This window comes from Equus asinus, chromosome 12, assembly GCF_041296235.1.
Source record: "Equus asinus isolate D_3611 breed Donkey chromosome 12, EquAss-T2T_v2, whole genome shotgun sequence".
Lineage (NCBI taxonomy): Eukaryota > Metazoa > Chordata > Mammalia > Perissodactyla > Equidae > Equus > Equus asinus.
In genome coordinates, this window is record NC_091801.1 from 30,278,210 (window position 1) to 30,296,698 (window position 18,489).

At 36.0% G+C, this 18,489-nt stretch overlaps 1 protein-coding gene across 2 annotated transcripts in view; it reads left to right on the plus strand.

Moving 5' to 3' along the window:
- OPRK1 (opioid receptor kappa 1) overlaps positions 1-18,131 on the plus strand; it is a 32,267-nt gene extending 14,136 nt beyond the window's left edge. Inside the window, exons 3-4 of one of the 2 annotated variants that reach the window (XM_014838770.3) lie at positions 2,704-3,056; positions 14,007-18,131. In XM_014838770.3, coding sequence (XP_014694256.1) covers positions 2,704-3,056; positions 14,007-14,539 — 886 coding nt within the window. In that variant the 3' untranslated portion in view covers positions 14,540-18,131. The remainder of the gene's footprint in view (positions 1-2,703; positions 3,057-14,006) is intronic. The other variant, XM_044744148.2, reaches the window with a different exon arrangement.
- The last annotated feature ends 358 nt before the right edge of the window (positions 18,132-18,489 follow it).

Consider the following 18,489-nt stretch of genomic DNA (forward strand, 5'->3'; position numbering starts at 1 on the left):
ACTAAGAGCAGGTTACAACTCAGCATTTTATGATAAAGATGCATATTATATTTTATTGGAACTCACATATCATTCCATTCATGTTCTTTTAGCATGTAACGTCCCAGGTTTCATTTTTACTCTTGTCTTTTATATTCAAGCTGAATTGGGTAAATACTACCATGGGTGTTAACTAGAAACTACCTTCTTCTCTGCTTCCCACGGCAGCTGGTGGCTTCCACCCATATAAGAGGGAGAAGAGGAGTTGGAGAAGGTGAAATAAGTTAGACATATTCTCCTGATCAGGTGCATTTCATTAATTATCTCAGGAACTCTAAGAAAATATTCATTGCATTTCCCATTTTATGGTTGGGAAACTGAAGCTTAGGATTTTTAGTGACCTCTCCAAAGTCTGTCAGTTGTAGGGAAATATAAGGGCTATAATCCGGGTCTACCTAACTATAAGGCAGAGAACATCAGTCTAACTTCATAAAGAAAAAGGAGAATATCAAAGTCACAAAATATGAGAGTAGAAGTCAAAGATAGTGCCTGCTGAAATCCTTGCTAATATTAGGGATTCGAAGAGAAAATGTTGAAAGAATGGGAGGTTGACTTATAAGAGGCATTTTGAAACATAAGTCCATATTTTTAAAAAGATACTAGTTAAACAGCATTTCAGTCTTGCTCATTAGAAGGATTTGGGGGCCGGCCCCATGGCTGAGTGGTTAAGTTTGTGTGCTCCACTTCAGCAGGCCAGGGTTCACCAGTTCGGATCCTGGGCGCAGACCTACACATTGCTCATCAAGCCATGCTGTGGTGGCATCCCACATAGAAGAACTAGAAGGACTCATAACTCTGATATATAGCTATGTACTGGGGCTTTGGTGGGTGGAGGGGAAGAGGAAGATTGGCAACAGATGTTAGTTTAGGGCCAATCTTCCTCACCAAATAAAAGTATACTTAAAAACAAAAAAGCATTTGGCTTTGTCTTGGTAAGTGTACTTGCTTAGTTATGCGTCTTTATAAAGCCTATGCTTTGAGCATTGGCCATGCACATTCGATCACTTTCTAAAACTTACAGGTCCTTTAATAATATTTGAGTAAAAACTGTAAAGACAAAACATATTTTTAAATAAAGTCCTCATGCTCCAGATTAAAGTACTGTTTAGTTAACAGACATCAGAATGGAAACCAACAGATCCCGACTCCAGTACCAGTCTTTACAATGCCTTCATCAAAACACAGACAAATCTTTTTCTTAACAAGAAGAGAAGAGAGCAGGGGAAAATTGATGTGGGAGGCAGTGGGATGCTGAGAGTGAAGTGCGATTCTGTGTCAGGTATTTTGAGTCAGGTCATCTACTGTCTTTGTCTCATGTACTGCTGGTTCAGTTGTATTATCTTTAACAGGAACTGAAACTCGCAAAAGTCATGTACTGAGTTCAGACTCAGTACTGTTTGACTTCACATTATACCACGCTGCCTCCAAGCGGAGCCAAGGCTGTACTATCATGTCATGTCAGAAGTTTCTCATGTGGAAATTTGTGTATTGAAAGATACCAATGTAATAATCAATAAATACTATTGATATTGATTTTATAGCCAAAGCAGAAGTAGTTTTCCATAAGACAGCTCCTTATAGATGACCTTTAATAAAAGTCAAGGCCGTAGCATTGAAGCTCCTTGAAGGAATATGGCGCATGGCTGAATTAATTGTGATGTGGTCTATAAATATGAGGTGTGTAGAATGTATTAACATATGAATTTTTCTAACATATCTTAGCAGTTGACTCTGAAAAGCTGGGGATATAGTTTGAAACGTTTCATGCCCCGTAGATCCTTGAGGAAGCGTTCTCTAAATAAAACAATCCTCTTCAGTTTTAGTTGAAAATGCAGTTGTTCTAAACTTCATGTTATAATGCAAAGAATAATTTTGGCTTAAAGGCAATCTTTCTGACTTTGAAAATTACTATCCCCTCATTGAAAGATGAAACAAATTATGTGCTTTAAAAGTCTCTCAAGATAAGAGTAAAGAAGAAAACAATTATTTCTCACCTATTATACCAGATTACATTTAGTGCTATGACATGTATAAGGCAAGAACACAGCCTGCTTTATCTATGTAAGGCATTTAAAATGAAAAACTAGTGGCACATTGCAAACAACAATCAACAAACTTTACTGTGTTTTAGTCATTGAAATTGAATATATTTAAAAAATGAAAACTATTTTGCATCTTCAAAAGACGTTGTAATTACAATGATTGATTTCTCAAAGTCACCGTGAAGAGAACTGAATGTGTTTTGTCTTTGTTTTACATAGTGAAAGAAAAAGAATAAAGTATTTAGAAAAAATGCTTAAAGCCAAGCAACTCGGGGTAGGATTAAAATGAATTTTCAACCACAAAATAAAGACCTGTATTATATGCAAATCTGTTGAAAAGATGTATATGTGTATTTATCTATTTATGTATCTATGCTGTTTTCATTTTTATTTAAATATTTTTTGAGCAAAGCACTAGAAAAAAAACCTAAATAAAGTCAGAGATTTTTGCCCATTTTTCTTCTACCCCTTGTGTCTAGAACAGTCCTTTCATATATTAGACACTCAATAAATGTGTGAAGAATATGTGAATGAAAAACAGTCCAAAGGCTGTCACAAACACATTCACCTCATGGATTTGACTTGAAGATGGAGAGAACTGATCTTATTTCTTGTCTTTTAGATACACGAAGATGAAGACAGCAACTAACATTTATATATTTAACCTGGCTTTGGCAGATGCTTTGGTTACTACAACCATGCCCTTCCAGAGCACGGTCTATCTGATGAATTCCTGGCCATTTGGGGATGTGCTGTGCAAGATAGTCATTTCCATTGACTACTATAACATGTTTACCAGCATATTCACCTTGACCATGATGAGTGTGGACCGATACATTGCTGTGTGCCACCCTGTCAAGGCTTTGGACTTCCGCACACCCTTGAAGGCAAAGATCATCAATATCTGCATTTGGCTTCTGTCTTCATCTGTTGGCATATCTGCAATAGTTCTTGGAGGAACCAAAGTCAGGGAAGGTAAGGGTAGTCATTTTCATTCCATTTTTTAAAACTTCTGATTATACAAACTCTTAATTTGGGAGTGAGTAGGACACACCTCTAAGGGAAAAGCCAAAAGTCAATAAAAATAAAATGCCTAAATCCATGGAAGATGAGAAATAAAACACTTTTGTGTTCCTTTCCACATCTAAACAAAGAATGGGATAATGACGTTACCCAAAACAGACACCTGACCTATCTCCTATTCTGGAAATCCTTGTCAGAATCTAGAGGGATGTGGATGAAGTAAAGAACCACAGGCATGTGGATTTTTAAAATACACTTCCTGGCAATTCCAAGATACACCTCCTCGTACCTCTTCTTTCTCCCTGAATTATTAGAGACATATGCTGGCTCGTTACTCTTTTTCCCTTAGGGGTTAATCTCCATGTCTCAATCATAACAACTTCATTTGGCTGGAGGCCCTTCAAAATTGGGTTCACAGATGCATGGTAGTACAGATGAGCAAAGCTGTCAGAGTTTGGACATATTCCTTCTTACCCCATGCAAACAGAAACTTGATGTTTTCCCTGTATTTCTAAGACATCGATTCTCATACTGGCCCGCATATGGAAATCACCCTGGTGCTTTAGAAAATACTGCTGCCTGGGTGCCACCCCTGGAGTGTCTGGTTTAATTGACCTGAGGCAAAATCTGTGTGTCAAGATTTTTAAGATCTTCCCAGGTAACTCTGACCTGCAGCCAAGGTTCTTGGAGTTTTGCTTACTGGTAAAAGATAAAGCTGTGAAAATATCCTTGGTCTTAATAGAAATTTATGAGGGGGGAGGAGGAGAGTGGTCACTTTGGACTTTATAAATGCTATTTATTGCTTTAGCAGTTGTCTGAATGCTCCAGTTTATTAGGGAAGTTCATGATACTGTCAGTGCAGATCATTGAATACGGGTAGCAGGGACTTTCCAGGTTATAGTGCCAGGGCAGTTGCTAAAATCGTAGCTTATCTTGCATGGTACTCTTTTTTTAATGAAGCATAATCTTTTTCCTCTGAAACTGTAAAATGAGTTTCCAGCATAGGCACTGCAGGTGTTAAGCTATAATACTTGGTAAATTTTACAAAATGTCAAACTTTATCAGAGAACCATTTTTTTAAAAGGATTACTTACACATAGGATTTTGTTTCTTCAAGCACACAATAAATGGGAATAAAATTGCAAGAGCTCTTCTGAGCCTTAGGTGTTTGTGCATAATAACTCGGATTCAAGAGGAGATGCTGCATATACATTATGAGACTAAGAAGAATGGGCTAAATAATAGAGGAAGATGGATGATTCTTCCCAGGACAAATAAAGGATTGATTTTTATATTTCATGCTACACTTATAAACTTAACCACTACATTCCTCTAATCATTGTCAGACAATGACATCCTAAAAGAAATGGATTTCAATTAGGTTTTTCAAAGAGGGAATCAAGATACATGTGAATTTCCAGGAGGGAGTTGCTGTGGATCAATGTGTGCAGAGGCAATGGAATAAAAGATCCACCAGTGTTGGCAGAAGATTAATTTGTGCAGCAAATAGAGGGGGAAAATGGAATAAAATTAAAATAGTCTTGTTGGAGGGCTCCATTCTTTCTTTGGGTCTCTTATATTCTAAAGCAGTTTTTTTTTATGTGATGAAAGATTGTCTCCAGACCATCTAGTGTGCTCAATTTTGAAGTCACATCATGCTGCATGTCAAGACCCTTGGCCGACCAAGACCAGTATCATAGATAATCACTATACAATGAATCAGAGCTGAATGACATTGGTAGATCATAGTCTCATGTTTGTGGAGGATGCTCACTGAAAGGAATCAGGTGTCAATTGCGTTAGAACACATCTACCTGGACAAGAAATCTCAGCTAATGCTTCTGAGTTTGCAATATTTCTTTTTGGTTAAGAGCATGGATCTGGAAGCAAACTGCCTGGGGTTGAATCCTGATTTTACCACTTATGGGCAGTGTCATTTTGGAGACATTACTTAGATCTCTCTGCTTCAGTGTCTTCATCTGTAAAATAATGGTGCCTGCTCTAGAAGGTGTCTTCCACGTCTACTGAATCAGTGCATGGAAAGCTGGTGAAGCAGTGCCCGTTGTGTCGTAAGCACTTGATAAATCTTAGCTGGCATCATCATCTGACAGTGATTTTAACAGATCCTGCCTTATTGCTTATGTTTATCCACATCTATCAGGTATTTACTTAATATCAAGGCCTCTTGTATATAGCAAAATTTTCACTTTATAGGCACAAGATGTTAAATATAACATTTTACATATTATACATGTATACAATATTTTGGGGGATAATTCATAGCCTGTCTGTTAATATTATTATGATAGCTAAGAATTACTATAATAATACGAACAGAAACAGAAGTATTCTTAACAAAAAGAATATACACAAGGAAAGCTTTAGTTTAGATATTAGAACTAACTCTATAATTACAACAGCATGAGACATTGGAACATGTGCCCAAGAAAGCTATGACCCTCTAATATTAATGTGAAAGGAAAAGAAAGACTACTTTAAAAAAATTACTTTGTTGAGTAATGATTGGCATGTAAAAGCTGTACATTTTTAATGTATACAACTTGAGTTTGGGGCTAAGTATACACATTTGAAACTATCACCCGATCAAGGCCATAGACATATCTATCACTTCTCAAAGTTTGTTCCTGCCCCTTTTATTATTATTTTTGTGTGTGTGGTAAGAACATTTAACATAAAATCTATCCTCTTAGTGAATTTTAAGTGTACAGTACAGTATTGTTAGCTATAGGACCTATGCTGCATAGTAGATCTCCAGAAATTATTTACTCATAACTGAAACTTTGTGTCCTTTGACCATCACCTTCCATTTCCGCCTTCCCACCAGCCCCTGGAAACCAGCATTCTACTCTCCTATGATTTTGACTATTTTAAATTATACATGTAAGTGAGATTGTCCTGTATTTGTCTTTCTGTGTCTGGCTTATTTCACTCAGCATAATGTTCACCAGGTCCATCCAGGTTATCGCAAATGGCAAGATTTCCTTCTTTTTAAAAGCTGAGTAATATTCCATTATGTATACCACATTTTCTTTATCCATTCATCCATTGATGGACATTTAGCTGGCTTCCATATCTTGGCTATTGTGATGCAATATGCAAAATATATGCTGCAGTGAATGTGAGAATGCAGGTATCTTTTGTGATCCTGATTTCAATTCTTTTGGATAAATACCTGGAAGTGGCATTGCTAGATCATATAGTAGTTTTATTTTTACTTTTTTGGAGAGCCTTCATACTGTTTTCCATAGTGGCTGTACCAATTTCCATTTCCACCAGCAGTGTATCAGGGCTCCCTTTTCTCCACATCCTTGCCAATATTTATCTTTGGGGTTTTTTGATAATAGCCACCCTAGTAGGTGTGAGGTGATATCTCATTGTGGTTTTGATTTGCATTTCCCTGATGACTAGTGATGTTGAGCACATTTTCATATACCTGTTGGCCATTTGTGTGTCTTTTTTGGAGAAATGACCAGCCCTGGTGGTCTAGTGGTTAAAATTCAGCACTCTCGTTGTGGCAGCCTGGGTTCATTTCCCGGTCAGGGAACCACACCACCCATCTGTTGGTTGTCATACTGTGGCAGCTGCTTGTTGCTGTGATGCTGAAAGCTATAACACTAGTATTTCAAATACCAGCAGGGTCACTCATGGCGGACAGGTTTCAGCAGAGCTTCCAAACTAAGACAGACCACAAAGAAGGAACTGGCCACCCACTTCCAAAAAATTGGCCATGAAAATCCTATAAATAGCAGCAGAGCATTGTCTGATACAGCACTGGAAGTTGAGAAGATGGCACGAAAAGACTGAGCAGTATTCTGCTCTCCTGTACACAGGATCACTAGGAGTCAGAATTGACTCACTGTCACTAACAACAACTTTGGAGAAATGTCTATTCAGGTCCTTCACCTATTTTCTAATCAAGTTGTTTGCTTTTCTGCTGTTGAGTTGTACATATATTGAGTTCCTTATATATTTTAGATATTAACCTCGTATGAGATACATGATTGGCAAATATTTTCTCCCATTCTGTAGGTTGCCTTTTCATTTTGTTGATTCTGTCCTTTGCTGTGCAGAAAGTTTTTTAGTTTGGATTAGTTTGATGTAATCTCACTTCTTTATTTTTGTCTTTATTGTTGCCTGTGCTTTATGTGTCATATCCAAAAAAATCATGCCAAGGTCAACATCAAAGAGATTTTTTTCTTATGTTTTCTTCCAGGAATTTTAAGGTTTCAGATCTTACTTTTAAGTCTTTGATCCATTTTGAGTTGATTTTTGTGTATCGTGTAAGATAAGTGTCCAATTTCATTCTTTGGCATGTGAGTGTTTAGTTTTCCCAGCACCATTTATTGAAGAGACTTTCCTTTTACCATTCTGTCTTCTTGGAATTTTTATTGAAGATTTTTTGACCATATATTTGTGAGTTTATTCCTGGGCTGTCTATTCCATTTCATTAATCTATGTGTCTGTTTTTATGCCAGTACTACACTGTTTTTATTACAATAGCTTTGTAATATAATTTGAAATCAGAAAGTGTGATACTTCTAGCTTTGTTCTTGCTCAAAATTGCTTTGGCTGTTTAAGGTCTTTTGTGGTTCCATATAAGTTTTAGGATTGTTTTTTTCTATTGCTGAGAAAAATGCCATTGGTTTTTTATAGGGACTGCATTGAATCTGTAGATTGTTTTGTGTAATATGGACATTTTAACAATATTAATTCTTCTGATCCATGAACACAGGATGGATTTCCATTTATTTGTGTCTTCAATTTCTTTCACTAATGTTTTATAGTTACCAGTGTACAGATCTTTCACCTCTCTGGTTAAATTTCTTCCTAAGTATTTTATTTTATTTTTTTGATGCTATTGTAAATAGGATTATTTTCTTATTTTTTTTCAGATAGCTCATTGTTAGTGTATAGAAATGCAATAGATTTTTGTGTATTGATTTTGTATCCCGCAACTTTACTGTATTCATTTATTAGTTCTCCCAGAATTTTGGTGGAGTCTAGAGTTTTCTATTTATAGGACCGTGCCATCTGTGAACAGAGATAATTTTACTTCTTCCTTTCTTATTTGGATGCCTTTTATTTCTTTTTCTTGTCTGATTGCTCTTGCCAGTATTTCCAGTACTGTTTTGAATAAAATTAGCAAGAATGGGCATCCTTGCTTTGTACTAGATCTTAGAGGAAAAGATTTCTGTTTTTCCCCACTGATTATGATGTGAGCTTTGGACTTGTCATATATGGCCTTTATTATGTTGAGGTACATTCCTTTTATACCTAAGATGCTGAGAATTATTTTCATGAAAGGATGCTGAGTTTTTCAAGTGCTTTTTGTACATCTATGGAGATGATCATATGATTTTTATATTTTATTCTATTTATATGGTGTATCACATTTATTGATTTGTGTGTGTTGAGTCATCCTTGCATCCCAGGGATAAATCTCACTTGATCATGGTATATGGTCCTTTCGATGTGCTATTGAATTCAGTTTTTTAGTGTTTTGTAGGATTTTTGCATCTATGTTCATCAGGAATATTGATCTCTAATTTTCTTTTCTTGTGGTGTCCTTATCTGGCTTTGGTATCAGGGTAACGTTGGCCTACATTGTAAAATGAGTTCAGAAGTGTTCTCTCCTCTTCAATTTTTTGGGAAAGTTTGAGGTGGATTCATATTAATTCTTCTTTAATGTTTGGTAGAACTCAGCAGTAAATCCATCTGGTACTTGGCTTTTCTTTGTTAGAAGGTTATTGATTCACTCTCAGTCTCCTTATTCATTATTGGTCTGTTCATATTTTCTACTTTGTTATGATTCAGTCTTGGTAGGTTGTATGTGTCTAGGAATTTAGCCATTTCTTCTAGGTTATCTAATTTGTTGACATATAATTTTTCATAGGAGTCTCTTATGATCCTTTGTATTTCTGTTATCAGTTGTAATGTCTCTTCTTTCATTTATAATTTTATTTATTTGAGTATTTTTTTTCCTTAGGTAGTCTAACTAAGAGTTAGTCTATTTTTTATGTTTTCAAAAAACCAAGTCTTTGTTAATTGTTTTTTTCTAGTTTATATTTCATTTATTTTTGTCCTAATCTTTATTATTTTCTTCCATCTGCTAACTTTGAGCTTAGTTTGTTCTTCTTTTTCTAGTTCCTTGAGGTTTAAAGTTAGGTTGTTTATTTTAAGTCTTTCTTTTTTCTTAATGTAGGTATTTATTGCTATAAACATACCTCTTAGAACTGCTTTTCATGCATTTCATCAGCTTTGGTATATGTGTTTCTATTTTCATTTACCTGAAGAGATTTTTTGATTTCCCTTTTGATTACTTCTTTGACCCATTGGTTGTTCAGGAGTGTGTTGTTTAATTTCTACATATTTGTAAATTTTCTAATTTTCCTACTGTTATTGATTTCTATTTTCATGTGGTTAGAAAAGATACTTGATGTGATTTCAGTCTTCTTAAATTTCTTAAGGCTTGTTTTGTGGCCTTCATTTGATCTATCTTGGAGAATGATCTGTGTGTGCTTGAGAAGAATGTGCATACTCCTGCTGTTGGATGGAATGTTTTGTATATGCTTGTTAGGTCCATTTTACTTATAGTATTGTTCAAGTCTGCTATTGCTTTATGGATTTACTATCTGGATAATATATCTATTGTTGAAAGTGGGCTTTTGAATTCCTTACTATTATTGTATTGCTATCTATGTCTTACTTCAATTCTGTTAATATTTGCTGTATATGTTTAGGTGCTCCAATGTTGGGTGTATATATGTTTACAACTATCTCCTCTTGATGAATTGACCCTTCTATAATTATATAATGACATTCTTTGCCTCTTGTGACAATTTTTAACTTAAAGTCTATTTTGTCTGTTAGAAATTTAGCTACCCTCATTTTCTTTTGTTTACCATTTGTATGGACCCTCTTTTTCTATTCGTTTGCTTCCAACCTCTCTGTGTCCTTAAAGCTAAAGATGGACTCATTTTCCTGAAAGAGAACACTTAATAAAAATGGTCTGCTCAGACTTGAATTTCTTCGATAATTGCTTCAGTACTCTCCCTTTCTCTTTGATGGTATAAATTCAACTTCATTGACATTACTGGAGGACATTTCCAATGCTATAGTTGGATGCTTTCCAAAGTCTTGTAAAAGTATCTGTAGGTGATTATTTTACCCACTCATCAAATACTTGTTGAGCTCCTACTACATGCAAGACAATTTGTTCAAGAGGAAGCTTATTCTCAGAGTTAAAAGATGTATCCAAATTAAACATCAGCCCTTGTGTTGCCTTGCTTATCTTAGCAGGTTAATCTTCCATAATAACTACTGTAATCAGTCTATATTGTCAAGGACTTCCATGTGGTAGTCTTGTGTTCATTTATTTAACATCTTATTCTTCATAATTCTTCTTAAGCACCGTATGTTCCTGCCACTCTACGTGGCAAGGATTAAATATTGAATAAGGCAGGCTGGGTACCTAGCCTAGTGTAGTTTATACTCTAGATGGAGAGAAAAATGTTAGGAAAGGTAACACATTGTTACAGAAGAGTTTCTGTCTAGGAAATAAATAGGGTGAATATGATATATAAAGAGAATATAAGTTGCAGGGGAGAAGACTATTCATATATAACAGTCTCTATATAAATGTTTCTGAAGTGGCATTTAACCTGAGGTCAACCACAAGAAAGAGACAATATCAGAATACACAATTGTTAAACAGAAAAAAAAAACCTTTCCCTACGTTCAAGGAAGCTAGCGTCAACAGACAAATCAAACCTAGAATAGGATATTTTTTAAAATCAAATTTTTGCAATCTGCCAGCCATCAAAAGTTGTTTTATCAATATCAAAAAAATGTTTTTTGATGATAATAGTGATGATTTTAAAAACTGATTTTAACTGTTGTCATTTCCATAAACACTAAAGCAAAAATTAAAAGAGATGCTCGTTCATTTCTAATAGTCTTCATAGTAATAGTACTTTGGACAATGATTTTTTTAGAGAATCAAAAAACAAGTTACTTTGGGAGCTTTCATTCACTACTCAAAGGTTTGATCTGGTATTTAATTGATAAAAGGTATGTCTCTAAGATAGTCACATTTATTAATTGACCAAAATGATTATAGTTTTATATTTTAAAGTATGTCTAATTGAAATTCTAAGAAGATAACATTTTGTTTTACTAAAGGGTGTTTGATTAAGACCACATTTAAAATATTTTAGAAAACATTATTAATAGAGAAGTTTCATTTTTTAACTTTTTATTGAGATTATGATAGTTTACCAACTTGTGAAATTTCAGTTATACATTATTGTTTGTCAGTTGTGTTGTAGGTGCACCACCTCCCACTTTGTGCCGACCTCCAACCACCTTTCCCCTGGTAACCACTAATCAGTTGTCTTTGTCTACATGTTTAACCTCTACATATGAGTGGAGTCATACAGAGATTGTCTTTCTCTATCTGGCTTATTTCACTTAACATAATACCCTCAAGGTCCATCCACGTTGTTGTGAATGGGATGATTTTATCCCTTTTTAAGGCTGAGTAGTATTCCATTGTGAATATACCATATCTTCTTTATCCAATCATCAGTTGATGGGCACTTAGGTTGCTTCCATGTCTTGGCTATTGTAAACAATGCTGCAATGAACATAGGGGTGCGTGGGACTTTTGGAATTGCTGATTTCAAGTTCTTTGCATAGATACCCAGTAGTGGGATGGCTGGGTCATATGGTATTTCTATTTCTAGTTTTTTGAGAAATTTCCATACTGTTTTCCGTAGTGGCTGCACCAGTTTGCATTCCCACCAGCAGTTTATGAGGGTTCCTTTTTCTCTACAACCTCTCCAACATTTGTTACTTTTTGTTTTGGTTATTTTTGCCATTCTAACAGGTGTAAGGTGATATCTTAGTGTAGTTTTGATTTGCATTTCCCTGATGATCAGTGATGATGAGCATCTTTTCATGTGTCTATTGGCCATCCTTATATCTTCTTTGGAGAAATGTCTGTTCATGTTTCCTGCCCATTTTTTGATCAGGTTGTTTGATTTTTTGTTGTTGAGCTGTGTGAGTTCTTTATATAGTATGGAGGTTAACCCTTTGTCAGATATATGATTTGCAAATATTTTTTCCCAGTTGGTGAGTTGTTCTTTTGTTTCAATCCTATTTGCCCTTTCCTTGAAGAAGCTCTTTAGTCTGATGAAGTTCCATTTGTTTATTCTTTCTATTGTTTCCCTTGTCCGAGAAGACATGGTGTCTGAAAAGATCCTTCTAATACTGATGTCAAAGAGTGTACTGCCTACATTTTCTTCTAGAAGCCTCATGGTTTCAGGTCTTACCTTTAGGTCTTTGATCCATTTTGACTTTATTTTTGCAAATTGTGAAAAAGAATGGTCAATTTTCATTCTTTTACATGTGGCTGTCCAGTTTTTCCAGCACCAATTGTTGAAAAGACTTTCTTTTCTCCATTGCATGCCCTCAGCTCCTTTGTCGAAGATTAGCTGTCCATAGATGTGTGGTTTTATTTCTGGGCTTTCAATTCTGTTCCATTGATCTGTGCATCTGTTTTTGTACCAGTTCCATGCTGTTTTGATTACTGTAGCTTAGTAGTATGTTTTTAAGTCAGGGATTGTGATGCCTCCAGCTTTGTTCTTTTTTCTCAGGATTGCTTTAGCAATTCGAGGTCTTTTGTTGCCCCATATGAGAGCAGTTTCATTATTTTAAAAAATATTCCTATGCTATTTTTGAAGCAGATTTTTCCAATATCAGAAGAAAATATTTTTATTATAAAAATTACATTCATAGTATTGTTCATGATTACTTTTTGTGTAAGGAAGGATCAGGACAAAGAGAGTTTTGCCTACTCTGTGCTCAATGACTGATCAGAGGCAAGGAGAAAAAGTTGATGCTTGGGGAAAAGGGGATCCATGGAGGGGTAAGCAGGCCCCCAGTGAATGTATTATAAAAGGTATTTATCCTGGGTCTTTCCTCTTTCTGGCCTCTGCTCTTTCTAATATTATGGTCACTACAAAGAGATACTATCCAGCAAAGAGAAGCAGAGCAAATAAGCAGTTTTCTATGTAATCATATAAAAATATTTATTTTATCTGAATTACGTAATCAATGTTGGCAAAAAATTTAAAATGTGCCTGATTTTTTTAATTTCCTTGATGATGATGATGATTCTCTTCTTCCTCCTCCTCCTTTTATTTTCTTTCTTCTCCTCCTCTTCCTTCTCCCTCTTCTCCAAAAGTTTTACTCATGTTTCAGCAATGCCCTTAATCATAATGTTCACCATTGGTTCCGTTCAATCACAATACCTAGGTCATATTTAGACAAATTTTATATAAATTTTTATCGACCTGCATAATGATTTCTTGTAAGCCAGTTAATGTTTTTCAGACAAGTTGGCTTTTGTCAAATTGAATGACTAGATCTAAAATACTTAGTCATTTATTACAAATAGATACAACCTTTTATTAGGTCTGGGAGAACTGTTAATAAATGGAAATGCAAGTAAGTGCCCATGCTGTAAATTAGCAATTTAGCTCTTCTGGAAGCTCCATCAACTTCTTCTTCATCAATTTCAAATGAGTTTCCACAACTAGATAATTCACGTTGCTAGCTAATCTTACTCATTCTATGGCCTCGTGTATGTTACCAATAAATGGTGACTCTCTCCCTTCATTGTTTTATGCACAAAAATAAGATGGTTAATAAATGTGGCATTCATTCCTGATTTGGTGATCTGCTTTAGGTAATATCATCTTATACTATAATTGGACCTTCGCAACCAAAGGTGTTAAAATTTACATTTAAAACTCTTTGCAGCCACAGTAATATGAGTAGATTTTCTTCTTCTGGTTTTGTTTTGTTCACCTTTTCCAGACGTGGATGTCATCGAGTGCTCCTTGCAGTTCCCGGATGATGATTACTCCTGGTGGGACCTCTTCATGAAGATCTGCGTCTTCATCTTTGCCTTCGTGATTCCTGTCCTCATCATCATTATCTGCTACACCCTGATGATCCTGCGCTTAAAGAGCGTCCGACTCCTTTCTGGCTCCCGAGAGAAAGATCGCAACCTCCGTCGGATCACCAGGCTTGTCCTTGTGGTGGTGGCAGTCTTCATCATCTGTTGGACTCCCATTCACATTTTTATTCTTGTGGAGGCTCTGGGGAGTACCTCCCACAGCACGGCTGCCCTCTCCAGCTATTACTTCTGCATCGCCTTAGGTTACACCAACAGCAGCCTGAACCCCATTCTTTATGCCTTTCTTGATGAAAACTTCAAGCGGTGTTTCAGGGACTTCTGCTTTCCCATTAAGATGAGGATGGAGCGACAGAGCACTAGTAGAGTCAGAAATACACTTCAGGATCCTGCTTACATGAAGGATGTTGATGGGATAAATAAACCAGTATGACTAGTCATGGAGATGTCTCATAGTTCTCTAGGAAGAGAAGAGTTCAATGATCTAGGTTTAACTCAGATTACTACTGCAGTCTGAGATGGAAAGGGAAAATTTTTAACAAACTTTTAGAAATCTCATGGTTTAAAGTCATAAGATACAGGTTGCATTAGTGACCCAGGTCAGTGGAAGCATCAAGGTTGTAGGGATGGAATACAAAAGACCTGAGCAAGCAAATACAACCCCTCTCTAGGGCAGGGAAGCAAAGTTGACTCCCAGTTCCTTTGATGGTCAAAGAAACAAGCCTTTTTCTTCTGGTTACCCAGGTTTAGTTCAGGAGCCATCTGCTGTGGCCTTCCTATGCAATGTGGTTTGAAAAACTCTGTTTAGAAAACAGGAAAAGAAAAAACAAAACATAGGTTTCAGAGCTTAGTGGGCATCCAATTCAGATGCTTGACATCGACAGCAACAACCTCAGTAAGAACAAGTACCATTTCCAGGGCCCATGCCCAGCTCACTTTATAGTATTTGGACACACTTTTCATGTGGCTATGTGGTGAGGATTCCAACTTAAGTATGACATGGACCCACGCCTGGGATGTGTGATGTTTATAGTAGAAATTATCTTGATATTTATGAAGTTACTTAAACTTGCAAAAGGTGGTTTCCAACATAGTTTAGTTTCTTGAAAACTATATTTTGTTTTTTTACCATGCTATTCAGATAAATAATCTCATGATAAAGTGTGTCTTGATGTTAAGAAACATAAGGTAGTTTAGATACCACCTAAAGTATATATAGTTTCATCTGTAAATAATGGTATATGTACACATTGGGAATCAGCTTGCCTTCCAGCCAGGCAGTTTCCCAAGGGCACACTAAGGATGTACTAAATATTTGAGTTATTTAGAGTTGATGCTGAAACATTTCGCTGCAACGTAAACTTCTCTGGGAATCAGTCATGGCACCATATCTTTCAGACTCCCTGAGCACCGTTTAGTTCTTTAACAGTGCTCATAACTCATGTGTTAATGAATCACGAAATATTTAACTTGCTTCCAGGTTGTAGCCTTGGCAGAATCTAGTTTCTATACCGCATCTCTTTATGAATATATAGCTATTACTAGATTCTTTCTATTCATGGAGGGAGGGCATTTTGCTCATGTAGATCTTGAGATATTATTTAGTAGCATTCAGCAGGAAGTACAATTGTTCCTAATTGTGGGCTGAAGGAGGACATTATGTCATTTGTGTTGCTTGGACATATCTTGCACTGTGTTTATGAAAAGCATACCTGCTGAGGATAATGCCATGAGCAGCACATTTAGGGTAATTTTCTTAAAACTTCTAGATGATATATAAATTCCCTCTTCTTTCTCCTGAAACTTAGTTTTCAGAGGTAATGGCTTTTTCTTTCATTTGCCTGGGCAGAAGAAAGGGATAATTTAGAAATAACACCCATCTCTTCTTTAAGCCTATATGTTATTAGGGTAGCACTTTCTGGAATTTAGTAGGAAAATCAGTTGTAAAGATCTAAATAACTATAGACATGACTACGTCTGTAAGTTCTGTTCACTGTGTGCTCTCTCTTGTGTATATATTCTCTCCTTTTGGAAACAGACCTTGCATTAAAGATTTTATATGTGGCTTCAGAATTTTACTGTGATGACGTTTAGCTAAATTCCATATTTTCTTGACATCTAACACAGATGACTTAAGTCAGCAAGGCAAGGGTTTTCCTAATGAAAATGAAGTTCTCCTTTGAGCATTTCTTAAATTTCATTGATTTTTTTTAGGTGTCCCTGTATTCTTATAGATAAATGTGTATAGGAATGGCTTAAATATTTGTTGACATTCACCCCATGGTTAAAAATCTTGACTGTCATAAGAGGGATATCTATATAGGGAACAGTTCTAGGAACAAACCCTACTGAAATGGGAACTATAAAAACCTCTTTATGGAACCGTAAAACCTCAGAGATTTTCTTGGAGGATTCTTACGCAGTGCAAAAATATAACAGAGATACAATCATGGGATGAAATTATAGTAATGTATTCTCCTTAAATTAGCACCCCACATATTCTCATAGGATCCACTGCCATTATTGGAGTCTGATCTTTAGCCTGATTACCTTGCATCTCTTCATATGTAATTTGGCAGCCCAAGGAGAGAGAGAACTAGCTCTAAGTGACCGTGAGGGATGTTCCAAATTTCTCCATTATGATTAACACCAGTTTCCCCAAATTCAAAGAGAAAAGAGGATAGATATGTAATTTCAGGGCACATTTTAAAGAGTAGCAAAGTGAATCATGTATGGTAGGAAAAATAACACACAAATGTGTTTCTTTATCAGCAGTGTATATGTGCACATGTATCTGTGTTTGTAAGTGTGCATGTGTGTGTGATAGTTGTGTGAGTCAGTGTGTGTGCCTTCATGCACGTGTGTGTGTGAAGGTGTGAGTGTACTGCTGTGAAGCAGTGGTTATATTGCCATTCCTTCATTGTTCCAGACAATGCATTTGTGCAAGTGCCACTGCCTCTCAGATATGTCCCATCTCTCTCTCTTTTTTTTTTTTTTTTGCTGACGAATAGTTGCCCTGAGCTAAAATCTATTGCCAATCTTCCTCTTTTTTTTTTCCTTTTTGTATGTGAGCCACTGCCACAGCATGGCCACTGATGAGTGGTGTATGTCTGCACCCTGGAATTTAACCTGGGCCACCAAAGCAGAGTGCACCAAACTTAACCACTAGGCCACCAGATATGTCCCATCTCTTGATATTCCTGTTCTCCCGTCACAGTAAGGAGAGCATTGTCCATTCTGTCTCTTTGGGACCAGAACTGCATGCATCTAACCTTGAGATCAACTCTCTACATTAACTCCATTTTCCTGCTCTGGTAACAACTTCTGGAAGATAGGATCTAGTGAGAGGTCAGAAAAAAATGCAGAAATAAAACAGCCATGCAGGAGGAAGCAATGAAGATGAAAAACCATAATTCTAGCTAAGAGGAGAGTGGAAGTACTGTTAGTGTCTCAGACTACTCTTATGAGCCTAGGAGCATCCCTTATGCAAAGAGTTTAACTCAAAACGCCAGGCTGAAAACTAAAAAGGAAGCATAGTTTAAAAAGATAGTTTTGAAAAAAATCAAGGAGTATTCACATAAATCTTAAGAAAATTATTCCATTCCATAATGTATAGCTGAGAAATAAAAGTTCTTAAATTATAACCGTTGTCAGACCATTTATAAATGTTTCGTCTAGTATTGGGACATAAGATAACTGGAATAAAAGGAATACATTTACTGGCTTTAAATTAGAGTTTTGTAAAAAGAAAACTGTGACAAGGTTGTATGTCCATTCAATGAGATTTATTTTCTAAGCAAGAGCTGGATTCAGCATAAATATGAAAATTCCATCCTCAAAGGGCATACACCTGCTTGGTCTATATCAGTTTTCTTCCCTGAAACAAAAGTATATTCATATATTCTTTACTATGACATATATTATTTATATCTTGTTCTTTGAGAAAGTGATAATTATGCATTGTATTTATGATTGTGAGCCTTGCAACAAAATAAAAATTGTACCTGCTAAAAATCACACCAGTCAATTACTGTGGTGAATCACCTTTCTTTAATGGCTTCAATGATGCTGCACTTCAACAGAATGGTGTTAACTGTTTCTCAAACTATAAACAGTTGCTTTGAGTTTCCATCCAAGACATTGTTGTGGATAATTAATACAAAGGAGCAAAACATGTAGGTTCTAAACTATGATCTTAAATTCCCAAACCCATCAATCACTTAGGAAAATTCACCTGTTGCCACGGTAGTGCTGTCAAAATCCCAGAATTAATGTTACACACTGCCCTCTCCATGAAAAAACACTTTTTAACTACGAAAACTATGCAAAATTCAAAATCAAACTGTCCCACCAATAAGAACATAAAGAAACCAAACTCTCCCA